We start from the raw sequence: 21,228 nt of genomic DNA on the forward strand, positions 1-21,228 counted from the left end.
GTTTTCTATGCGGGTATAAAGTATAAAGTTGGAGGCAGAACAACAGACTACACGTTCCCGTCATAGCAAAGACTGACAGGATGAAGATTGCATTGTGCGTGTGTGTGTACTGTCATGGAAAAACTTATTAGACCACCCTTGTTTCTTCAGTTTATTTGTCCATTTTAATGCCTGTTATAACTAAAGGTACATTTTGGACAAATATAATGTTGATAACAAACTCATAAGAGTTTAATTTAAGAGCTGATATCTAGCAACTTCCATGGTTTTCTCGATGATAACCAAAATCACTTAAGTTCTTACATGAATAGCTACAGCATTGCACTGCCGTAAAATTTAACTCGTATGAGCCATTTTTGTTGTCATTGTCCAAACAAAAGGTACCTTTTGTTGTATCAGGCATTAAAATGAACAAGAAACTGAAGAAACAAAGGTGGTGTCACGTTTCGCAGGACAGGAGCTAGCGCTTCCTGTCTTGCGCTGTTATTTTGGCAAGCTGTGCTTCCGGCTCGGTGGAAGAGGCAGGTGCTTCACTTCTGGTGCCCGCGCAGCTGTCGCCAATTAGTAGCTGTTAAAAGGCCAGCGTCGTCATACGTACGGCGCTGGCTCATTGAGTTTGTCACTCGTGCGATAACTTAGACTACCTACTTACCTGTGCCTTGGAATGTACCTGTCAGTTTTTTCCCACAGAGCTTTCCTCTCTGTCGCGTTTTGTTCCCATGTCTGATTTGTGAGTATCTGAACGATTAAAAACGTTTTATTTTTGGCACACCGTCGCCTCATCTCTGCATACTGGGGGTCAAGCACTTGACAGCCGCCACGTAGTCGTGACAGAATGAGCCAGCCCCCTTTGCTACACCCTGTTCAGCTCTTTCCGGCTTGTCCTTGTGCATTGTGTTTTGGCTTTCTGACCCTCGCTCGGCTTCCCTGTAAGTACCTACCTGCCTGCTTGACGTCTTCAGCAGTAGCTGTATTTTTGGTACTTTCTGCTAGTTTTTTGTTAGCAGCTCTTTTCGTTACTTGTCCGTATTTTTCCCTGCTCAGCTCACCTTGCAAGCAGTGTTTTTTGTTACTATTTCCCGCGACTAGGTCCGGATGTATTTTTGTTGTACTTTGTTTCTTGTGTTGTTTTTGGTACCCTTTTGTTGTCCATTTTTGTATTAAAGACTTTTTCTGTTTCACTTATTCCGACTCTGCATTTTTGGATTCCTGTCTCACGGCCTTGGCCGTTCATAACAGAACAATCTGGCCTTTTAACAGCTACTAATTGGCGACAGCTGCGCGGGCACCAGAAGTGAAGCACCTGCCTCTTCCACCGAGCCGGAAGCACAGCTTGCCAAAATAACAGCGCAAGACAGGAAGCGCTAGCTCCTGTCCTGCGAAACGTGACAGTACGTCCCCCCCACGGAACGGATTCCAGACGTTCCCTAAGTCCATTCTTTCCAGGGTGGGTGGAGGGAGGATCGGCGGAGGGTCGCCGGACTTGCACGCCCCCCACCACCGGACGAACGGCGAAGTCGCACCGGCATCCCCACCGCCGGCGAGACGATCCCAGGTGGCGACAGGGGGTCGCCCGACGGTGCAGCCGGCGAGCGTGGCGGAAGCAGCCGGGTCCGCGGCGACAGAGTGGAAGGCGGCGGGAGCGGCCAAGTCCGCGGCGACGGAGTGGGAGGCGGCGGGAGTGGACGGGCCCGGGTGGCGGCTGGGGCTCGGCTGTAGGAGGTGAGGGAGGAGCCTCGGCGGTCGGCGGCTGGGTCTCGGCTGTCAGAGGTGAGGGTGGGGATGCCGGTGCGACTTCGCCGTTCGTCCGGTGGTGGGGGGCGTGCAAGTCCGGCGACCCTCCGCCGATCCTCCCTCCACCCACCCTGGAAAGAATGGACTTAGGGAACGTCTGGAATCCGTTCCGTGGGGGGGACGTACTGTCACGTTTCGCAGGACAGGAGCTAGCGCTTCCTGTCTTGCGCTGTTATTTTGGCAAGCTGTGCTTCCGGCTCGGTGGAAGAGGCAGGTGCTTCACTTCTGGTGCCCGCGCAGCTGTCGCCAATTAGTAGCTGTTAAAAGGCCAGCGTCGTCATACGTACGGCGCTGGCTCATTGAGTTTGTCACTCGTGCGATAACTTAGACTACCTACTTACCTGTGCCTTGGAATGTACCTGTCAGTTTTTTCCCACAGAGCTTTCCTCTCTGTCGCGTTTTGTTCCCATGTCTGATTTGTGAGTATCTGAACGATTAAAAACGTTTTATTTTTGGCACACCGTCGCCTCATCTCTGCATACTGGGGGTCAAGCACTTGACAGCCGCCACGTAGTCGTGACAGGTGGTTTCATATTTTTTTTCCATGACTGTATGTTTATGTGTGTGTCAGGTGGGTGTATTCTTGGAATCGTGTACCATAAGGAGACAGTATGCTCTTCAAGCGTTTACCATGTAGCCGTGAATAAATTCCAGTGGGTTTAACAGGATGGTTAAAAAGACCTTTTTGCAGAATTGTGGCCAGTGTGGTAAATGGTGTCTGGTTTCTCCCAATTTCTGTGGTTAACCAACAAAAGGAGCTGACAGATGTTGTAAGCCTCTACTGGAAAAAAAAAAAATGGTTACACGTGGCACGGATGAAGGTCACATGGGATTCAAATGAAATACAGTCATGTGACAAGGCTGTTCCTACATATTTATTAAACATTAAACAATATACAGAACAATATAGAACACAGCCGTATGACACCAACCAAGCAAAAAGTGATATTTAATATAATTAAAAGGGGCTGAATTGAATACTGTATTTCTTGGACTATAATGGACTGTAAGTGACACTTTTTTCATAGTTTGGCTGGTTCTGTGACTTATAGTCAGGTGCAACTTATATATCAGAATATCTATACAGTACTTTAACGTGTTTTTTGTTTTTTTTGGCAACAACTAACACCAGTGGCTGCAATAATTCATTGAGTTGAGTTTGCTGTGATGCAGTTATGCACACAAATTGAATGATGCAGCGCATACCGGACACTTTTGTTTTATGGAATACTTTATTTTCTGGAAAACTTTCTATTACGCCTCTACCTTGGAGACTGTGTCTATAAGTAGTGTGCAACTATAATTGTATGAGACCTGTGTGGGTTGAGAAATGTCGTATTTTAGACAGCAGTGTTGTTTAATTAGGACACTAATTATTTCTAGCTTGGAGATTGTAGCTGCTGTGTCAGCCAGTGACTAACTAAATACACACATATGATTTTCAGTCCATTTGAATTCATTTGAGAATACAAAAATAACGTTTAAAGGCGGAAAACTTCACACTCCCTTACACGCAGATACTTCTCTCGCGAGACCAGGCAATACTGTCTCTGTGATTTGGCTGCAAATATGCATGAGAAGGAAACATAGGGCACATTGCGCTATCAACTACGTCTCTGTTGAAGTGATTATGCAAAACAAGTACCTGCCAGAAAACAACTGTTGTCCTCTATTCAATTTATGACGAGCATCTTAAGCTTGGATGGCTAGCAATTTGCACAGAACCAATACATACAATACTGTATCCTGCCTGTCACCCGAAGTCAGCTGGGATAGGCTCCAGCATACCCCCGTGAGCCTAACGAGGAGAAGCGGCATAGAAAATGGATGGATGGATGGACAATACAGATTGCCGCAGTGATGGCCGCTTTGCCTTGAAAAGCGCTATATAAAATCTAATCAATTATTATTGTCCATACAGCAAACATTTATGAATTTCTACACAATCATGACACCAGTTGGCTGCAATACACTCTGGTTTATATCCTGTGTGTGTGCGCCGCTCCAGTAGTGCACACATGCAAAAGAGAGAATCACTTTCTAGTCGCATAAGCTTTTAAAAAGCCAAACAATCTAATTCAGGTGTTTACATGCATGTTTAAAAGCTAGTTTTACCCCAATTCATGCAATAATCACCATTCAATTTTTGCGCATGTGTGACTGAGTGGCCCGCGTCTGTTATGTCTGTGATACTATGACTCTGTATAAACTACTACTGTCGTTTAATACATGTTTACATGTGAAAGGCGCACGTCATGGATCACACATCTTGCAATATACCAATAAATCTCAAGCGTTTACAGTGTAAAGAAGGGTAAAACCAGGGTTAACATGAATCCTAAGTGTACTAGTTTGTGTAACCCTGCTAGCAGACGTATACACCAGCAGTGGTTGGATGTCTGCCTTGGCCACAAACAGCCCAGTAAAGGTTAGAGTTGCTGCTCCATAAAGCCACCAGTCCTCACTTGATGCTGAATGACACTTTGCTTACACACACACACAAAAAACAAGTGTAAACCCTTCAAAGGGGCTCATTTAATCTCAAGTTGTTTATGAGAGGAGTGCATTGACTTAATGATGTAATAAAAGATCAATGTGCCCTCACTTAGGAACAAAACAATCTCAGCAGCAGCAGAAGGTTGGAAACACATAAATCTCTGATGCGCTGGCAGAGTGTATATGCAGAGGTAGGATGATGAAATGTGACAGTGTGTATTGTGAGATGTGATGATGGATCTTTATCATCATGACAGGTCACTGGCACCCAGACAAGGTGGCTGCAAAAGTACACAGGAAGGGAGGGAGGTGGAAGAACGGGAATACAGCCCCCGAAAATGTGTGTGTGTCAACCACATTTACTGAGCCACTGTCTTCAAAGTGTCCCCACCACATTTTGATCCAGTCTAACTAAGGCTCCTACCAGAAACCTTAATCATAGGCTATCTGACACAGTCATTGAAAAGGAAAACCGAAAAAATAAATGCATCTTGAACTGCATGAAACCCTTTCATTCCCTTCTGCTTTCCAGTCTGTTATCCAGACTGCCAAACGACTCGAATATGCACATGTAGCCTAATGCACTTCATTAGCATATGGACGCCTGAGCAGCTCGCAGCTGGCTGACTGGAACTGGATTGGAGGTCCGATCTGTTAATGACAACGTTTGCGCCACAATGAATGATTGGCTGGGGCACTGCAAAGGACGCCCCCCGTCCTCGGTTGCTATAGGAAACACAATCTTTCCACAGTTGCCCTAGAGACATGCCCCATCTAAATGATCTTGTGGTTGTTCCGCTGGTGGCAAATTTGGTGCTGGATGTGGATTGGTTTGATTATTATTATTACAATTAGGCGTGATTCTACATGAAAAACGCCAGGGTGAACATCACCAGTATTAAGTCTTTCATCAAGAAAACCCAATGATAGACCCAATGAGTAGCATTCCAAAGCTTGTGTTTTGATGCTAAATTCTAAAGTGATATTTTGTGCTTTGGACTGACCTTTTAAATCACCAATTTTAAAGTTTAACAACTAAGCACTGGAACTCCTACACATTATTTAAAAAAATGTATTACACTACTTTAATATTGCCACAGTTCAAGTCCAACGTTGTCCACAGATTTCCAGCATTCTCACACATTTACTTTAAAAACTGTGTATAGCTAAAAAAACAAGGAAACAAGTTTCATTACGTTGTTTAGTAAGTATCTGCATTGGCCGCCAGCACTGGCCAGCAGACACCTACGCAACTTGTTTTGAATACGAGCGAAGATTCCTAATACTGTTGACAGGACAAGAGCACATCGCCAAGCCAACAACCTTGGATAATGAATGTACTGCAGTGTTGTCAGCTGATGATGGGAAATTAAAGTATATTTTCACACAACCAAGCCTAATTCATGCATGCTGGTCAAAACTGTATGCTTATATTATCCATTAATTATGAATTGTTGAACTATGCCATATTGTAAAATGCATTGCTTTTCACATTGTGAGCTTTGTGGAAGCATGTCATCTTTGTGCACAAGATTTTTTGGCTTGTAAGTATCCATTTCTCACAGTACACATATGTCTTTGTTTGGACACAGACATGTTGGGCATTCCTCAGTATTTCACAAGATTAAATGTGCACGTTACAACATACATACTGTATCATAGCCAATTATGCCAATTAAATGATGGAGTCCTATAATTGTTTAATAAGAGGTTTCATATTTTGAACAGTAACACCCCAATTAAATGTCAATAAAGATAATTGTACTTTATCTGTTCTCTGTATTTAACCAATCATGGAGGAGCAGTGGTGACCAAATCCAAATCTCGTGTCAGCACCGGAGTCGAGGTAACTGGCTGTAAATTAACCTTATCAATGAGGGAAAACTAAACACCTACAGAAATCCAGTGCAAGCACAGGAAGAATAAACTCTTCACAGAACCTTAAATTAAGGAAGCAGTTTCTAACCATGCCACCGTTCTGCCAGAGAGTGCATATTCACACAAATGTAAGATTCATGAAAAAGCACACTTCTACTTGCAAAACTTTTCCACTGTCTTGAAGCAAAAGGTTAAACTTTTCACGTTTTCTTGCCAGAAGTGTGGGTGAAGTTGGGTCAGAACTGCAGAGCATGGCTTAGGTTTGCTCACAGTACAAAGGCTTTGGCTACAGCTGCACAACCAGCACCACATGGTATCAACATTCATTCACCCATGAAGCAGCAGTCAAATAAAACATGTAGAACGTGTATGGTCTGGTTCCTTGACCTGTGAATGCCTGAAGACTTGTAGTCTCAATATTTAGTAATACATACAGAAGAAGACTACTCATGAGAGAAATGTGTATTATTTTACCAAGCATAATCAGATTTATCAACAATTGGCTCCCAAATGAAATGAATTAAGCAACACTTTAAGTACGTTAAAGGCTTAATTTAATTCTTTCTGCTCATTTTATGATCATTCCCTGAGTGGCATGCTAATGAAGCCAAGTAAATTTGTGTCTTTTTACTTCGCGTTTCTCTTTTTTGCCAGTGCAACAACTTAACATTGAGAGATCACAAGCTCAGTGATTAGAGGTTAACATGAAGCCTGGTGTCTGCAGCTGTGGTCATTAGAACCACACTGATGAGACATCAACGGGGGGTCTGGATGATTGGGTATTTATCTCTCGCCAACAGACGCAATTAAAATTCCCATCTCAAGTCGGCCGAGGCTGGAACCCCAAAATAGTCCTGACACATCAATGCTCTCTCCTTCTTTTTTTTTGTCTCGGTTTTTCAGTGTGTGCTTCAAAATCTTTGCGAGCCTGAGCACGAGGCTTCCACTTTATCACCATTAACACACGCCCCTCTCACTACTACTCGTCATATTGTTGTGTCTCTCACTGCGACTGTCCTCTAAGCTCATTATACAGCTGTTCAGTGTTGCCCCATGCTAAAAGATCATGACTTTTGTCGTATATTAATGTCATTATGCTCCTACACTCTAATTTTTGTACTTATGCTGTGAAAATTTCAGGGCATTTTAAGTAATAACAAGCATAAATGTAGCAGGACATTTCAAAACTTGGAGGTTCTTCGCCACGACTGAGCTGCAAAATTCCAGTAAACAGAGACTTTTCTCAAGTTGTGCCAAATCACAGGTGGTAGAGAAAACCGCCAGACAGACGTTAGGAAAAAGCTGCAGCCGTGTCAGCAATGAGGCTTTCAGCTCAATGTTGGCATGCTCAATTTAACAGGTAAATGACTATGTTTTATGGGTGGGAAATTGTAGTCACTGAAGATAGTTGATGGAGGCGTCGAGGCGGTGGAGGAAGTTATTTGATATGCAAAAAAAACTGAAGCTGCAGCCCTTACTCTTGCCGTATAATTTGTCAGTAACAGATGCTCCTAATGTGCTGGTTTAGAAAACAGTAAGTTGTTTGTGACGTGCATACATCAGCTTGTGCTAAATCCCAGAGACAATTTTTGTCCTCAGGTTAAGGAAAAGGTCGTCCATTCATTTTTTGTACCACTTCTCCTCATGAGGGTCACGGGTGATCTGGAGCTGAACCCCATCTGACTTCAGGTGAGAGGTGGTGTACACCCTAGACTGGTCCAAAACTTTGTGATGACATGTAGTATTCTACGTTGGTCACGAGGTGTCACTAATGTTACGGTAATGTTCGGTGAGATACACGAGCACCACATTTGATTGCTGGAACAACAGGTTTTATTGCAGGTTTGAATGATCTCGCAACAGACACAATTATCCCTAACAGAGGTTACTGTTGCAGCTGTAACACACGCCAAGCTAAAACACAACTCTGAACCCCCGACGTCATTTCCTATGTCCGCCCTCGCACTCAGCTCCCCTAGCACCGAAACATATTATTTATGTCTGGAATGGCTTATTTTATTTATTATGTCTACTATATTGGTGAATACGAGTGTAAAGGTGACTATAAAGGTGATTATAAATTTCATTTCATGTCTAGAGTGCACTAATAATGTTAAAAAACACATTTAGAAAGTCGTAAACACGTTTTCCATGCTGTAACTACAAAAATATTTGATTCATAAATCCTAAATCCTAAAGGATCCTACTTTGTGGAAATCCCTTTATCGCGGTCGGACATGGAATGTAAAAATACGTTAAACAATGTTAATATTAAAAGTGAAAATAGATACTGTACATCTGGTACATACGTGTATGAGCTATATCACTGGTTCTCAAATGGGGGTAACAGTACCCCCCGGAGGTTCTTGGGGTTCACTCCAGGGGGTACGTGAGCTTTACAATACACAGTAAAAAATACATTTACTGTATACAGTGGGGGAAATACGATAAGTATTTGATTTCCTGCTGACTTTGTAAGTTTATCCACTTACAAATGGTGATGACCGGTACAGTACATTTACAGTACTTTTATAGTAACATTATTTTGTACAAAAAAAAATAATAATAATGAAAAGTATCTCAATTAATTAATTATTTTCTATGTATTAATTCATTCATTCATTCATCAAAAAAGTGTTTATCATTCAAGAACATATCTTTGCTATAATCCCAAGTTAAGGACTTTCTAAATACTGTTTTTAACATTATTAGAGCCCTGTAGACATGAAATAACACCCCTACAGTCACCTTTAGAGTCCTATTATTCTTTGTTTACACCATATTGCGCAGGCTACGGGATCACTGCAGGGACATATGAGACGGTTCCATTTACTTATTCTAAATTCATGAAAGTATTTCAAACGGAGTGAGGAAAAAGGACAAAGTAAGAAGCCAAAAACTTACCACTTCCATGCAGAATGAGAGAACTTTTTTTCACTCTGTCATGTCGGACATGCCATGGCTTTCTCCCTGGAGTGTGAATGTAATGTAATATAATGTCATGTCTCATCAATGTAAAATTACTGACACCTAGTGACCAGAATACTACATATAACTTCCATCCATCCATCCATTTTCTATGCCGCTTCTCCCTAGTAGGGTCGCGGGGGTATGTTGGAGCCTATCCCAGCTGACTTTGTGCGAGAGGCGGGGTACACCCTGGACTGGTCGCCAGCCAATCGCAGGGCACATTTCGAGAACCATTCACACTCACATTCATACCTATGGACAATTTAGGGTCGCCAATTAACCTAACATGCATGTTTTTGGAACGTAGAAGGAAACCAGAGAGAACCCGGAGAAAACCCGGGCACGCACAAGGAGAACATGCAAACTCCACACAGAAATGCCCAATGGAGATTCGAACCCTGGTCTTCCCAATCTCCAGACTGTGAGTGTGTGGCCAACACGCTAACCACTAGACCGCCGTGCAACCTACATAAAACTTGTTTTTCAATATTTCTTTTACTAGTAATAGGCCATATTCAACCACAAAACAGCAAACATGCATTACTTAATTTTTGAAACAGCGCGATAGAGTGAGGGTGTAATCTTCAAACAACAATGTAGCGAGGGACTAGAGGGGCATTTTTATTTCCAAAAGTTTTGAATACAATACCACTACAGATGAGTATTGTTACTGCTACAGCACTGTTTTACATCATTTCTTCAACTAAAAATGCTTTTCTCTGAAAAAAGGTTGAGAACCACTGATCTATATGCTATTTTTGCCATTTATAAATAAGATCATTTGTTGTATTTGTACCCTTTTTTGTGATGTTATCGATGTGCATATTACAATCACAAAATGGTAACATTTGTAAAATTATATAGCCATCATAAAAATCCTTGGTTGATAATCAAAAAACAATTAAACACAAACAAACAATGATGTAGACAAAGGCGAGCAGGGGTTTAACACTACAGCAGAGAAAGATTGTGCATGAATAACTTTCATTTGGCTCTCATTTGGCACTTGGCAGTAGTTTTTGGATAAAGACAGATGGATGCCCAGCAGAGTCTCTTCAAAGCAGCCTGCCATCTGAGAACTTTCAACCTTGGTCAAATGGGAAATAATAAGCATGGATGGGAATCCAGATACAAAAAGATAATTAATTGTGAGGCATTAGTAGCCTTGTTAAGCGTGTTGAAGTGAGGTCACATCTGTGTACAGAAAAAAGTGGTGTGTATTTGTCTGACACAGCAGGACTTGTTACTAAGCTCCACCTTGCTAAGGCACACACACACACAGTTTAACACACACATATAGAATTAATGACAATAAACAAGGCATGAGTGTGCAAAGCCCTCAATACAGTGATCCTTGACAAAGAAGAGCAGAGAAATCTGTATCATATACCCAGCATCCTAGCGAGTCGTCGGGGAGCAGTCCCGTTGCCTCCTCCACTCACTTCTCTCCCTAGCAACCAGGCATTGGCGTGGTGATTGGACTAGCGTACCAGCGGTTGCTATAGCTACAGGAAGCTACCCTTCCATGTAACCCCCCAGTTTGTTTTTGTCTGAGCAATGTGTCTCTCAGTTTTTCTTCTTTTTCATCACCTCTTTTTGTCGTCTCTTTTCTCTTTTTGGCAGCTAAGTATTTATTTTGTCTTCAGATGGAGGACTGCACAGATGGAGGATGTTACAAATGCAGAGCTTGAGAGATGGGGTTAATGGCGTCTTAAGGGAGGACTCACCGACTAAAACATGTCTGCAAAGAACTCCAAAAATGATGCAGTTAAAGCAGCAAAGGACAGAAGCACAGCCTTCAAGTTTTTATCAAGCCTGTTTTTCCCTCCATTAAAATGGCTTGTTCCTAAACAATACATTCCTTGTGGAAGTAACCAGAAGGCAGTTACTAATCTGTCTATAATCGGGAACATTTGCTTTCATTCACATCATGAATTGGCTGCATGGTAAATGCATATTACAATTTGTCACTATGTACGTGTTGTATTGACAACTAAGGGTTGCTCATGTCTCTGTTGAAACCGAAGAGTGATTTGTACAAAACATGGAACATTGTTATTGTCACTGGCCAAAATGAACGAGTGAGCCAGTCTGACGGTAATTCAACACCGCATCATCTACTAAACCTGCCACAACATTGGGAGGTGCCAGGAGAGTCACAAAACACACACACACACACACACACACACACACACACACACACGCAACTGCTTTTTCAACTTGACCTGATGCATGGCTTTCTATGGTGACATCTTTTGTCTTGATTTCCTGATCTGTTGCTCCCGCATGTTGTAATGAAGTGCAGTATAAACTAGTTGAAATGGAAGGTTAAATGCAGATAATTGCATTAGAGAAATGTGACATTGTGGGTAAATAAATAGTGATGATGGTTTTTATACACTGGTATGTAGAACTATACACTGGTCACGAGATGTCATTAATTTTACTATAATGTTGGGTGAGACACCAGGCTTGATCGCAAGAACAACTTTTATTGCAAATTTTAATTGTACAATACTAATAAACAATAACAGCCACAATAACCCCTAACTACTGTTGCCGCCGTAACCCACACCATGCTAAAAATCAACTCTGATCCCCAGAACACCTCCCATCCACCCCCACTCAGCTCCCCTAGCAACAGAACTCATTTCCAGAAACACATACAAGCTCGAATCTTATTTATGTCTTAAATGTCTTACTTCCTACTACAGTAGTTACTACCTGTGTAATGGTGACTATAGGGGTGTTATTTCATGTCAATAGGGCTATAATAATGTTAAAAATCGTATTTAAAAGGTCATAAATAGGTTTTCTATGCTCTAACTACAAAAAGATTGGATTTATAACTAATTAATCCTACTTTGCGTAAATTGACTTATTATGGTCGCGTCTGGAACAAATTAACCACGATAAACGACAAATGCCTGTACCTTGATGTTCAGCGGTGTCCAAAGTCTGGAGTCATACTGCATGAGATTTTCATTGCACAATTACGTCACTTTGTCCAAATACTTAAGAGACACCTCTTCAATTAAAGCTGAAAGTCGACACATTCATTGTTATTTTTATTAATATTTTTCATTAATTAAGGCCATTCTGGCGGTGTATATTGTCAGATTCATAAAAACTCATCATTGTCCATATACTTCCGGCACAGTCAGCCCTTTTGAACAAATTTTAAACAGGAAAATAAAGGTCAATAATCCTGTAATGGTTCACTCTGGAAAAAAACTACATCTAAAAACAAAATCAAATCTTAAAACACATCCATTCCCAGTTCATAAACACATCCGACAAAGGTGGCAATTATCTGCTGACAGAGGATTGTCACCCTGGTGGTATGGTATTAGCCATTAGTCTCCACACACACAGCATGCCAATGTCATCCTGTCCCATGATGAGAAATTGATTTCATGCTTGAGTGGCAGTCAGTAGGAAAGCAAGAGTGAAAGCCCAAAAAAGAAACAATGGGAGAGGATGGTGGCAAAAGCAAGTCAGAGGGGGAAACAAAATGTTACCTTAAAATTATGCGTGTTCATTTGCAGCCAGCCAGCTTTAGACACACTACAAACCAAACAAAACCAGACAATAGTACCAGCAGCACATAGTATGCAGAACTGATGGAGTTTATAAAGTTCAAAAGAACACACAGCACATTTGTGTGTGAGGGGGAGTCAGACGATGGAACAATAAAAGCTGTGGAAAACTGCTGGCTGTGCAGGGGCCCACATCGGAGAGCATATTATAGCCAGGGATGTGGAATAGTCTGGCCACACAATAATAGGGAGAGCTCTCTGGAACATGAGAAGGCTCATCTGTGAAGGTTTGCTATTATTGCAACGTTGCTTTGAATGAAATGACTGGAAGTATGGTGTAGAAGAGCAGTGTAACGTATACATATAAACCGACTTGATATTAGACCAAAGTTGTGATGTAATGTTTAGGCTACAAGCAACCCCACCCCCATCCCCCTCTCCGCTATCTTCCTGTGTTCACCACCACTTTTCTCTGGGGCATGGAATAGCTCTGTGCCATTGGTTAATAGCATCATAGAGATGCTGAGAATATCCACCAACCAGGGCGCGGGTGCCCCATCACACCGTTACCACAGCAACCCTTAACAACCACAGTGAGGGTGCATGTGTGTTCAAATGGGCACAACAAGCATTATTTGTGCGTGTGACAGCTACATGACGGAGAGCATGTCTCCAATGAGTAGCCGTCACTGTGTTAATCTAGTGTAGGATGACACCATGCTGTTGTACAAAACCAACTACAAAGTCACCCACTGCAGCTTACCTTCATTACCTAAAAAGAAACTGTAAAATGATTTTCTGTCTGTGGTGCACGTCTATGGTTGCTACACGGCCTAAAAATGTATGAGCAAAATCTTGCAGACAGAAACAAACATAATGCTTCTTTGTGGCGGTATTTAGTGTTCAGGAAAACATCCAATTAACTATGTTATTTCTTAATTTTGTCAATTTAAGATGAGTGTTTCCCACAAGACTAGGGTTGGGGGAGTAGATGATGCCATAGTCTAATTTGCATAACTGGTCATGACATTTGTGCATAGAATTTTTACGCTTGAACTGTTACGACCGTAGCCCATGCAAAGCTAAAACTCAACTCTGAAACCCCGTCGCCACTTCCTGTCCACCTGCCACTCTGCTCGCCTATCACCGAAACACACACACGAAACACTCATAGCAACACATACGAGTATGAGTCTTGTTTATGTCTTAAATGGCTTATTTTCTGTCATTATGTCTACCATATTGGGTAATACGAGTGTAAAGGTGACTGCAGGAGAGTCATTTCATGTCTAGAGGACACGGTCGGGTCTGGATTTAATTAACCACGATAAACTGATTAATGTATTGTACTGATTACTGTATTTTACTGTGATACCGCTATTGCTCTAAGTGCCATAAAACTGTATTTCGAGCTCCTCTGCAATTCCCAATACAAAATCGTTTGCACATGAGTGAAAAGTAACTGTCTTTGTTTAAGAGGTACAACTGTTACTAAGCATACACGCTGCGGGCTGCAGAGCACCATGACAAATAGTGTTTATTGGTTCTTTGATTTCTAATTTGCTCATGCACTCACACTTGACTGTCACGAGCTCTTTTCCAGGCTTGCACATACTTTTGTAGGAGTGCCATAAATCAGTGTCATGTTTAAAAGGGAGTTTTTTTTACAGATAAGCCATTCTGTTACCTTATCCGCCAACGGACAGTATCAGTATCATTTCATTCATCCAGCATTAGCATGAGGTATAAGAAAAATAAATGACTGTATTATCCACAACAAAAATGAATAATGATAATGTTATGACATGAAACGTACGTTTGAAAGATAAATTTATAGTGATATGATGTCCTTACATTTAAGGTGATTATGCTATATGCTGTCACCAATCAGATATAATTTCAAAGCATCCGATACTGTTTTTCCTCCACAAGGGCTGAGGAGTTGCAAGATCCAAATATATAATTTACAGAGTAAAGATTACTTTCCCTTGTGATAAAAAGCCTTTATGAAAAATACAGTCATTTTTATAGTATAATTTCTTTATAAGCGTGACGCTTGGTATAAAAACCATAAATGATGACTTAATATAAATGAAGATTTATTTCAAATTCATATTTCAGACCAGCGGTGAAGGATGCCGTCAAGCTGATCAATGGTAATGGTAAATGGTCTTTCACGTTTATAGAACTTTTCCACCTAAAAGGCACTCAAAGCGCTTTGACACTGCTAGCACATTTACCTACTGATGACGCAGCATCAGGAGCAACTGAGGGTTCAGTATGAGATCACGGGAGGACGGAAGATCGAACCCGCAACCTTCAGGTTGGGAGACTCTACCACCTGAGCCATGCCGAAGGTGTCCTATTGGCCTATTTGGCCCACGGGACTCCAGAGGCAGCTGACAGGTATCACAGGCCAAGCAGTTTGCGGCTCTGACAAAAACTCGGACGTGGTAGGAGTTTCGGGAAGCAATACAGAACAACTTCTGGACGGTTTTGAAGAGATTCTGGACCACCATCCGCCAATCCATCAACACATGTATGGTGGGGATGTGTGCTGCTGACCTCGACTCAAGATGTTGTGGACTGGTGGAAAAAATACTTCGAAGACCACCTTAATCCCACCGACACGTCTTCCAGTGAAGAAGCAGTGCTTGTGGACTCCATGGTGGGCTCTCCTATCTCTGGGGTTGAGGTTGCCGAGGTGCTCAAAAGCTCCTTGGTGGCAGGGCCCCAGGGGTGGATGAAATCTGCCCGGAGTTCCTTAAGGCACTGAATGTGATGCACTGGATTAACGCGACTCCGGAGGGAGGGTGTGTTCCAACTATCGTGGGATCACACTCCTCAGCCTTCCTGGTAACGTCTATTCAGGGGTTTTGGAGAGGAGGGTCCTCGGATTTACAAGGAGCAGTGTGATTTTCGCCCTGGTCGTGGAACTGTGGACCAACTCTACACTCTCAGCAGCCCAACCAGCCCACATGTGTTTTGTGGACTTGGAGAAGGCATTCAACAGTGCTCCTCAAGGAATCCTTTGGAGAGTATTCTGGGAGTATGGAGTATAGGATCACCTATTTCAGGCGGTTCGCTCTCTGTAGGACCAGTGTCAAAACTTGGTTTTCAGTGAGGATTGGACTCCGCCAGCATCAGTCCGTTGTGGTGAAGGGAGAGCTGAGCCGAAAGGCAAAGGTCGATCTACGTTCCTACCTCATGAGTTTTGAGTAGTAACCGAAAGGACAGGGAACTAGCAGCCGAAATTAGTTTTCTCCATAAGGTGGCTGGGCTTTCCCTTAGAGATAAACGTGAGCAGCACGGCCATCCAGGAAAAAAGAACCGCTGCTCCTCTGCATTGAGAGGAGCAAAATGAGGTGCCTCGGGCATCTGGTTAGGGTCCTGGGGAGGTGTTCAGGGCATGTCCGACTGGTAGGAGGCCTCGGGGACGACTTGCATAGGCTGGTGCCCCCACGACCCGATCTCGGAAAACGGAAGAAGATGGATGGATGGATGGATGGATGGATGGATGGATGGATGGATGGATGGATGGATGGATGGATGGATTCCAGAACATGTTAAAAATATTATACTTTATATTATTAAATTATAAATTGGCCTTTTTTTTATTCAAGTCAGGCATGATTTTGTAAAACTATATGTAGTTGGCCTGGGAACGTCCTCCCAGTGGAACTGGAAGAGGTGGCCGGAGACTGGCAAGTCTGGACTTCTCTATTGAGACTGCTGCTCCCGCAACCAGGGGAATGGAATAATGTATATTTTTTTCTCAATTCAATTCAATTCAAATTGTATTTATACCGCACATTTAAAACATTTATATAGCACATTTAAAACAACCTCAGTTGAAGTGATGAACAGCAATAAAATCAAGTTAAAATATTGCAAATATAGTGTCAATTAAATAGAGTTTGTGACAGCATAGTGAATAAATACTAAAATAACATTAGTAGGTCAAATAAATAAAATATATTTAAATAGGGAAGAAAATACAATCAACAGAGCTGTCTAACTAGATTTGAACACCAGGGGTATTGTATTGGGTTTAAGCTTGGACTAGTTCAAGGACTGGGAGGATCAAACAGTCTCATAGTATTTAATTGATGATGGTGAACGGTAGTAACAGAGATACCGGTAACCTAAGCAAATGTATAAAAATAGCAGAATTGTGGTAATATTAGAATTGTTATTATTTTTATTATTATCATGGAAATGCAACTGATTCAAGACAGCATCCAACACATCCAGTTGTAAGAGGATGTGCATGCCACCACTCTACCTATTTTAGGTTGGCTGTTCACTTGTCGCATGCACGGAAAAGGCTGTGAAACAGTCTCATTAGACCTCAGCAGACAACTAAGAGAAAATCCCTTCTGACTTGGCTGTGCTATTACAAGCTACCTTAGCAGGAGTCTAAGTCCCCTGCAAGGCAACTCTGATCCGCTCCAATCCTCACCGTGGGCTAATAGTAGCACTCAGCATGTAGACTAAGATGGATTAACAAGAGGATCCACTACTCTTAGCAGTCAATGCAGGTTGTTTGTAGAAAGCGTAAGAATGTGATTTACTTTGTGTTTGTGGTCTCTGCCTTGAATTGAAATACCATCACCAGTAAAAGTCAGTTGTCAGCTGTTATGAATCAAATCTGAAGTCAAGTCTTACCTGTGCAGGTGAAACACTTGACATGAAAGTGGGTATGTTGAACTCGAACCACCTCTCCTTTGCACACGTCCCGACATCGTTGACATCGAATTGGCCCAGTGCTTCGCTCCCCTACTGTAGAACCATGGTGATACTCTGTATTGACAAAAAAAAGTACAGTTTCTTAACATTATACCCCAATTTATGCTTGTTGAAATGTGTTATACTCCAAAGTGACTCACAGAAGTAATTCCACTTCTTTGTAAGTTCAGACAAGCTCTACAATCTTAAAGGAAAACTGCACCTTTTTTTGGAATTTTGCCCATCATCCACAATCCTTATATGAGACATATGAGACGTATAGGTGTGCCTTATGTATTACATTGTTTTCACCCAGTAATCCATTCCCATGTGGATGTGACTATTTACTGATCCAACACTGTGCAGACCAGATTTTATTTCAACCTGCCAAAAAAAAAACAAACACAGGAGCATTCCCGTGTGGACAGAGCCCACTTTGAATGTGACAAGGTTGTTGGTGTGAAAGTAAGTAAGTCACAGTACTTACTTCCAAAATATTTTGATGGTACAATCATCGCTTGTTAAAGAGAAAACAGTGTCTTTGTCACTGCCACAAACAAGGCTGCTGCTGTTCAATTGTCAAATGCTGTTAAATACTTCTCCCACATGTATATCCATCAATTCACAGACTCTACAGTCCCAAGCATTTCACACAATAAGATGAATGTTCTAAAACTGTGAGTTCTGACACCTAGGTAGCTCTCTCCTCAATGTTAAATACCCCATAAGTCAAAATTGCAGCATCATGTTAGGAGTGGATCTATCCTAATCCAGTGTTCCTCATATAATCATTTATTTGTGGCTGCCCGACACGATTAAATTTGGACCGCCACAGATAGACTTGGCGCTACCTAATCACCTTCGCTCACAAACACATTATAATGGGACTGTCTGTCTAGCTTGTAGATGGCATCTTACCTCTGCTTCTTAAAACACCTCATACGCACATACCACAGCCGACTTAGTCGCACATTATAACGCATCTGTTCACCACTATAATGAGATATCAGACAGACAGTTTTTAAATCTACCGAATCCCCCCCACCCACAACCCAACATCACAGATAAATTACAATCCTGTGGGAAACACTTCCCCATGAAATAAAACAAAAACCCAGCCATCATAACAGTAAGCCTGTGACTGACGAGCTGAAATCATGCTTGGTCATTCTGCTCTTTATCTTCCTCAAGGAGCATCCGAGTGGTCCTACAGCGTTGGAGAGGTATAATGGCAGGATAAGCATGTAGCCTTGCTCCCTACCAGAATAGTTGATTGAAGGACTTTGCTGCTTCAGTGACGGTAGCACATGGACTAGCGTGCTCTAGCTACTGATTCCATTTCACTGGAGGAACCTCAAAGGAATTGCAGTACTTAAAATGTCTAAGAGCTTTGCACGCCTCATATCCTGAGTGCAGTGAGATTTGTGTGTCACAGTGTTGATATACATCCATGGACTGGAGACAGAATGTATGGATACAGTGACTGCACAGTTTCCTCTTCAAATCAAGAGAGTGGGCATTAGAAATATGCAAGCATAATTAATTCTAACTCCCAGTCTCCCACACTCAAGTAACTGTTAGTTCATTGTTTCCCTCACAATGCTGGTAGCACCACTGGAATCTGTTACCCCATCTGATAAGTGTTTAGCTACTGGACTCTAGTAATCACACTTTCTTGTAAATGTGTGTGTGTGTGTGTGTGTGTGTGTGTGTAAGCAAGAGAGTATGCTTGTTTTTCATCATAAACCAAAAAGCGATAATGGGAACTAAGCCTGTGCCAAATCCTACTGAATACACAGAGGCTATTTATTTATTTACAATGGTGACCTTCTGAAATGGTGCCAAAACAAACTGGCAAGTCTGGAATATTCTCTGCTTTCACAGTCCAGATAGGAAACCATTGCGGATCCTATTCCGGTTGGAAGAATCATCTGAATTTACTTAATTTAGCTTAATCAATTTAATTAAAGAAATGCTTGCTTTAATTCTACAATATGCATGACAAACAGCTGCACCTAAGTAGGCAATCCACACACACAATCGGCTCAGGAGCTTAAGAATTACGCAACAATATCTAATTGTGTGAGTGGGCACAGAGCCATTCAACCAAGCCAAGCTCTTTCTGTCTAGAACCATTAGAGAGCTTGAGACCAGTCCTACGTCTTTCCCATGCAGAGATGGTGAGTCATTCTAATAACGATAGCCGCCTAGCAACAGGTGTAATCCCAGACTAAATCACTGGCGAGTGCCAGGGGGAGAATCCAGCCTCCAGCTGACAGGTGATAAGAACAGGGCCAGGGTCAGTGAGGCAGACAGCATCCCCAGAGACCAAGAAGCTGCTACTATTTCTGCCTCTGACCTGACAGCCATGGCGAGGAGCACGCTTGGAGCACAGTCACAAGGGATGCTGGGATACTAGTGCTGATGAGGAAGGAAGAGTTAACAATCACAGAAGAAAAGCAATGTGACAAACTTGTAGGATTTAGCTGAATGAAAAAATGTATAGCTTCTGCAGTATGGACCCTGCTTTGTGAACTGGGGTGCAGTCTTGTTCCCAAACTGTTCCCACAAAGTTGAAAGAATACAAATGTCTTGGTATATAATAGTGTAGTATAGTATATAATATTTATAGTATAGTATATAATAATTACAATTTAAAGACAGGTGTGGTGCCTAGCACTGAGACCGACGGGTGTAGGGTGTAGTCCACCTTTCACCCTGGGTTATGGATAGGTCCCTAGCCCCAGAAAATGGATGAATGGATGGATGTTACCAAGCCGATGACTTGCAGCTTGGTCGCCAGCATTGGTGCACCCAGGGTTCGCTACCATCTACTGAAAGAGCTACCCCCTTGTGAAATTTCAGGCCTGGTTACTAAGTCAACAATTTTGTAAATACAGTATGCAACTTACCATGCTTTAATTAACATTATTCCGCAGGGATATTGGTAAAAACATAAATCATCCCAGCGAATAAAGTCATCACTCTTTTTGAATTAATCATGGTCTCGGTTAGGACTGCGTGACAGCAAAAAAAACGTGAATCACGACTTGCTTGCTTGGAACTGAGATCACAATTCCCAAGGCCAATGTGGTTACTTTTTACACTAAGCCTAAAGGTACACTTAATGAATAAATATGTTGAAAATGACCTTAATAGGAATGTGTGCATATACAGTATCTCACCCCTCTACTTTTTTTTAAGTGCAGTACATCTTTTTAACACTAAAAATGAAGCTTGGACACAGAGTAGTCCGTGTACAGCCGGTATAAAAGTGCCATTTCCATAAAAGTGTCCCTTAAGAGTACTTGCATTGTTAAGTCGTCTTCATTATAAATGGTTTTTAACTGTGAACGTTTTTCTTGTAATTTTTTTCTCATGTGAAGTTTGATTGAACATTTTTAGTATTTTCCTTACAGGAATATAGGTGTACTTTATTGCTCATTTTTGTCTGACAGGTTGGTCAAATGTTTTTTCTGTCTTTTTGTTCCTTATATTTGACCTTTAATTACTCATTCTTCAACAAAGGGCCCTATTATAATTACACAGAGGGGAAATCATTACAATTTTGTTATGATCACCTGCTGTTGTGCCTTGTGGTGCTCTCTCTCTCTCTCGCCTCCTACAGTTGGGAGCTGGGCTGGAGCCGGGACAACTGGACACACATGCTCCTAATCAAGGCTGCCTGCTACTTAGGTCGAGTAGGGGCAATTGGGAGACACCGGTTCCTCACCTTACACTACAGTAGCAGACCTCGGCTACAGTTTGTCATGTCAGCTCATTCATCGCTCGCAAGCGACTCCTGCACTATTTGAGTCTCCAC

At 42.0% G+C, this 21,228-nt stretch overlaps 1 protein-coding gene across 2 annotated transcripts in view; it reads right to left on the minus strand.

Moving 5' to 3' along the window:
* ablim3 (actin binding LIM protein family, member 3) overlaps positions 1–21,228 on the minus strand; it is a 58,235-nt gene that overhangs the window by 28,627 nt on the left and 8,380 nt on the right. For both annotated transcript variants that reach the window (XM_054791268.1, XM_054791269.1), the window contains exon 2: positions 17,346–17,480. In XM_054791268.1, the coding sequence (XP_054647243.1) occupies positions 17,346–17,480 (135 nt within the window). The remainder of the gene's footprint in view (positions 1–17,345; positions 17,481–21,228) is intronic.

Source organism: Dunckerocampus dactyliophorus, chromosome 11 (assembly GCF_027744805.1).
Source record: "Dunckerocampus dactyliophorus isolate RoL2022-P2 chromosome 11, RoL_Ddac_1.1, whole genome shotgun sequence".
NCBI classification, from domain to species: Eukaryota; Metazoa; Chordata; class Actinopteri; order Syngnathiformes; family Syngnathidae; genus Dunckerocampus; species Dunckerocampus dactyliophorus.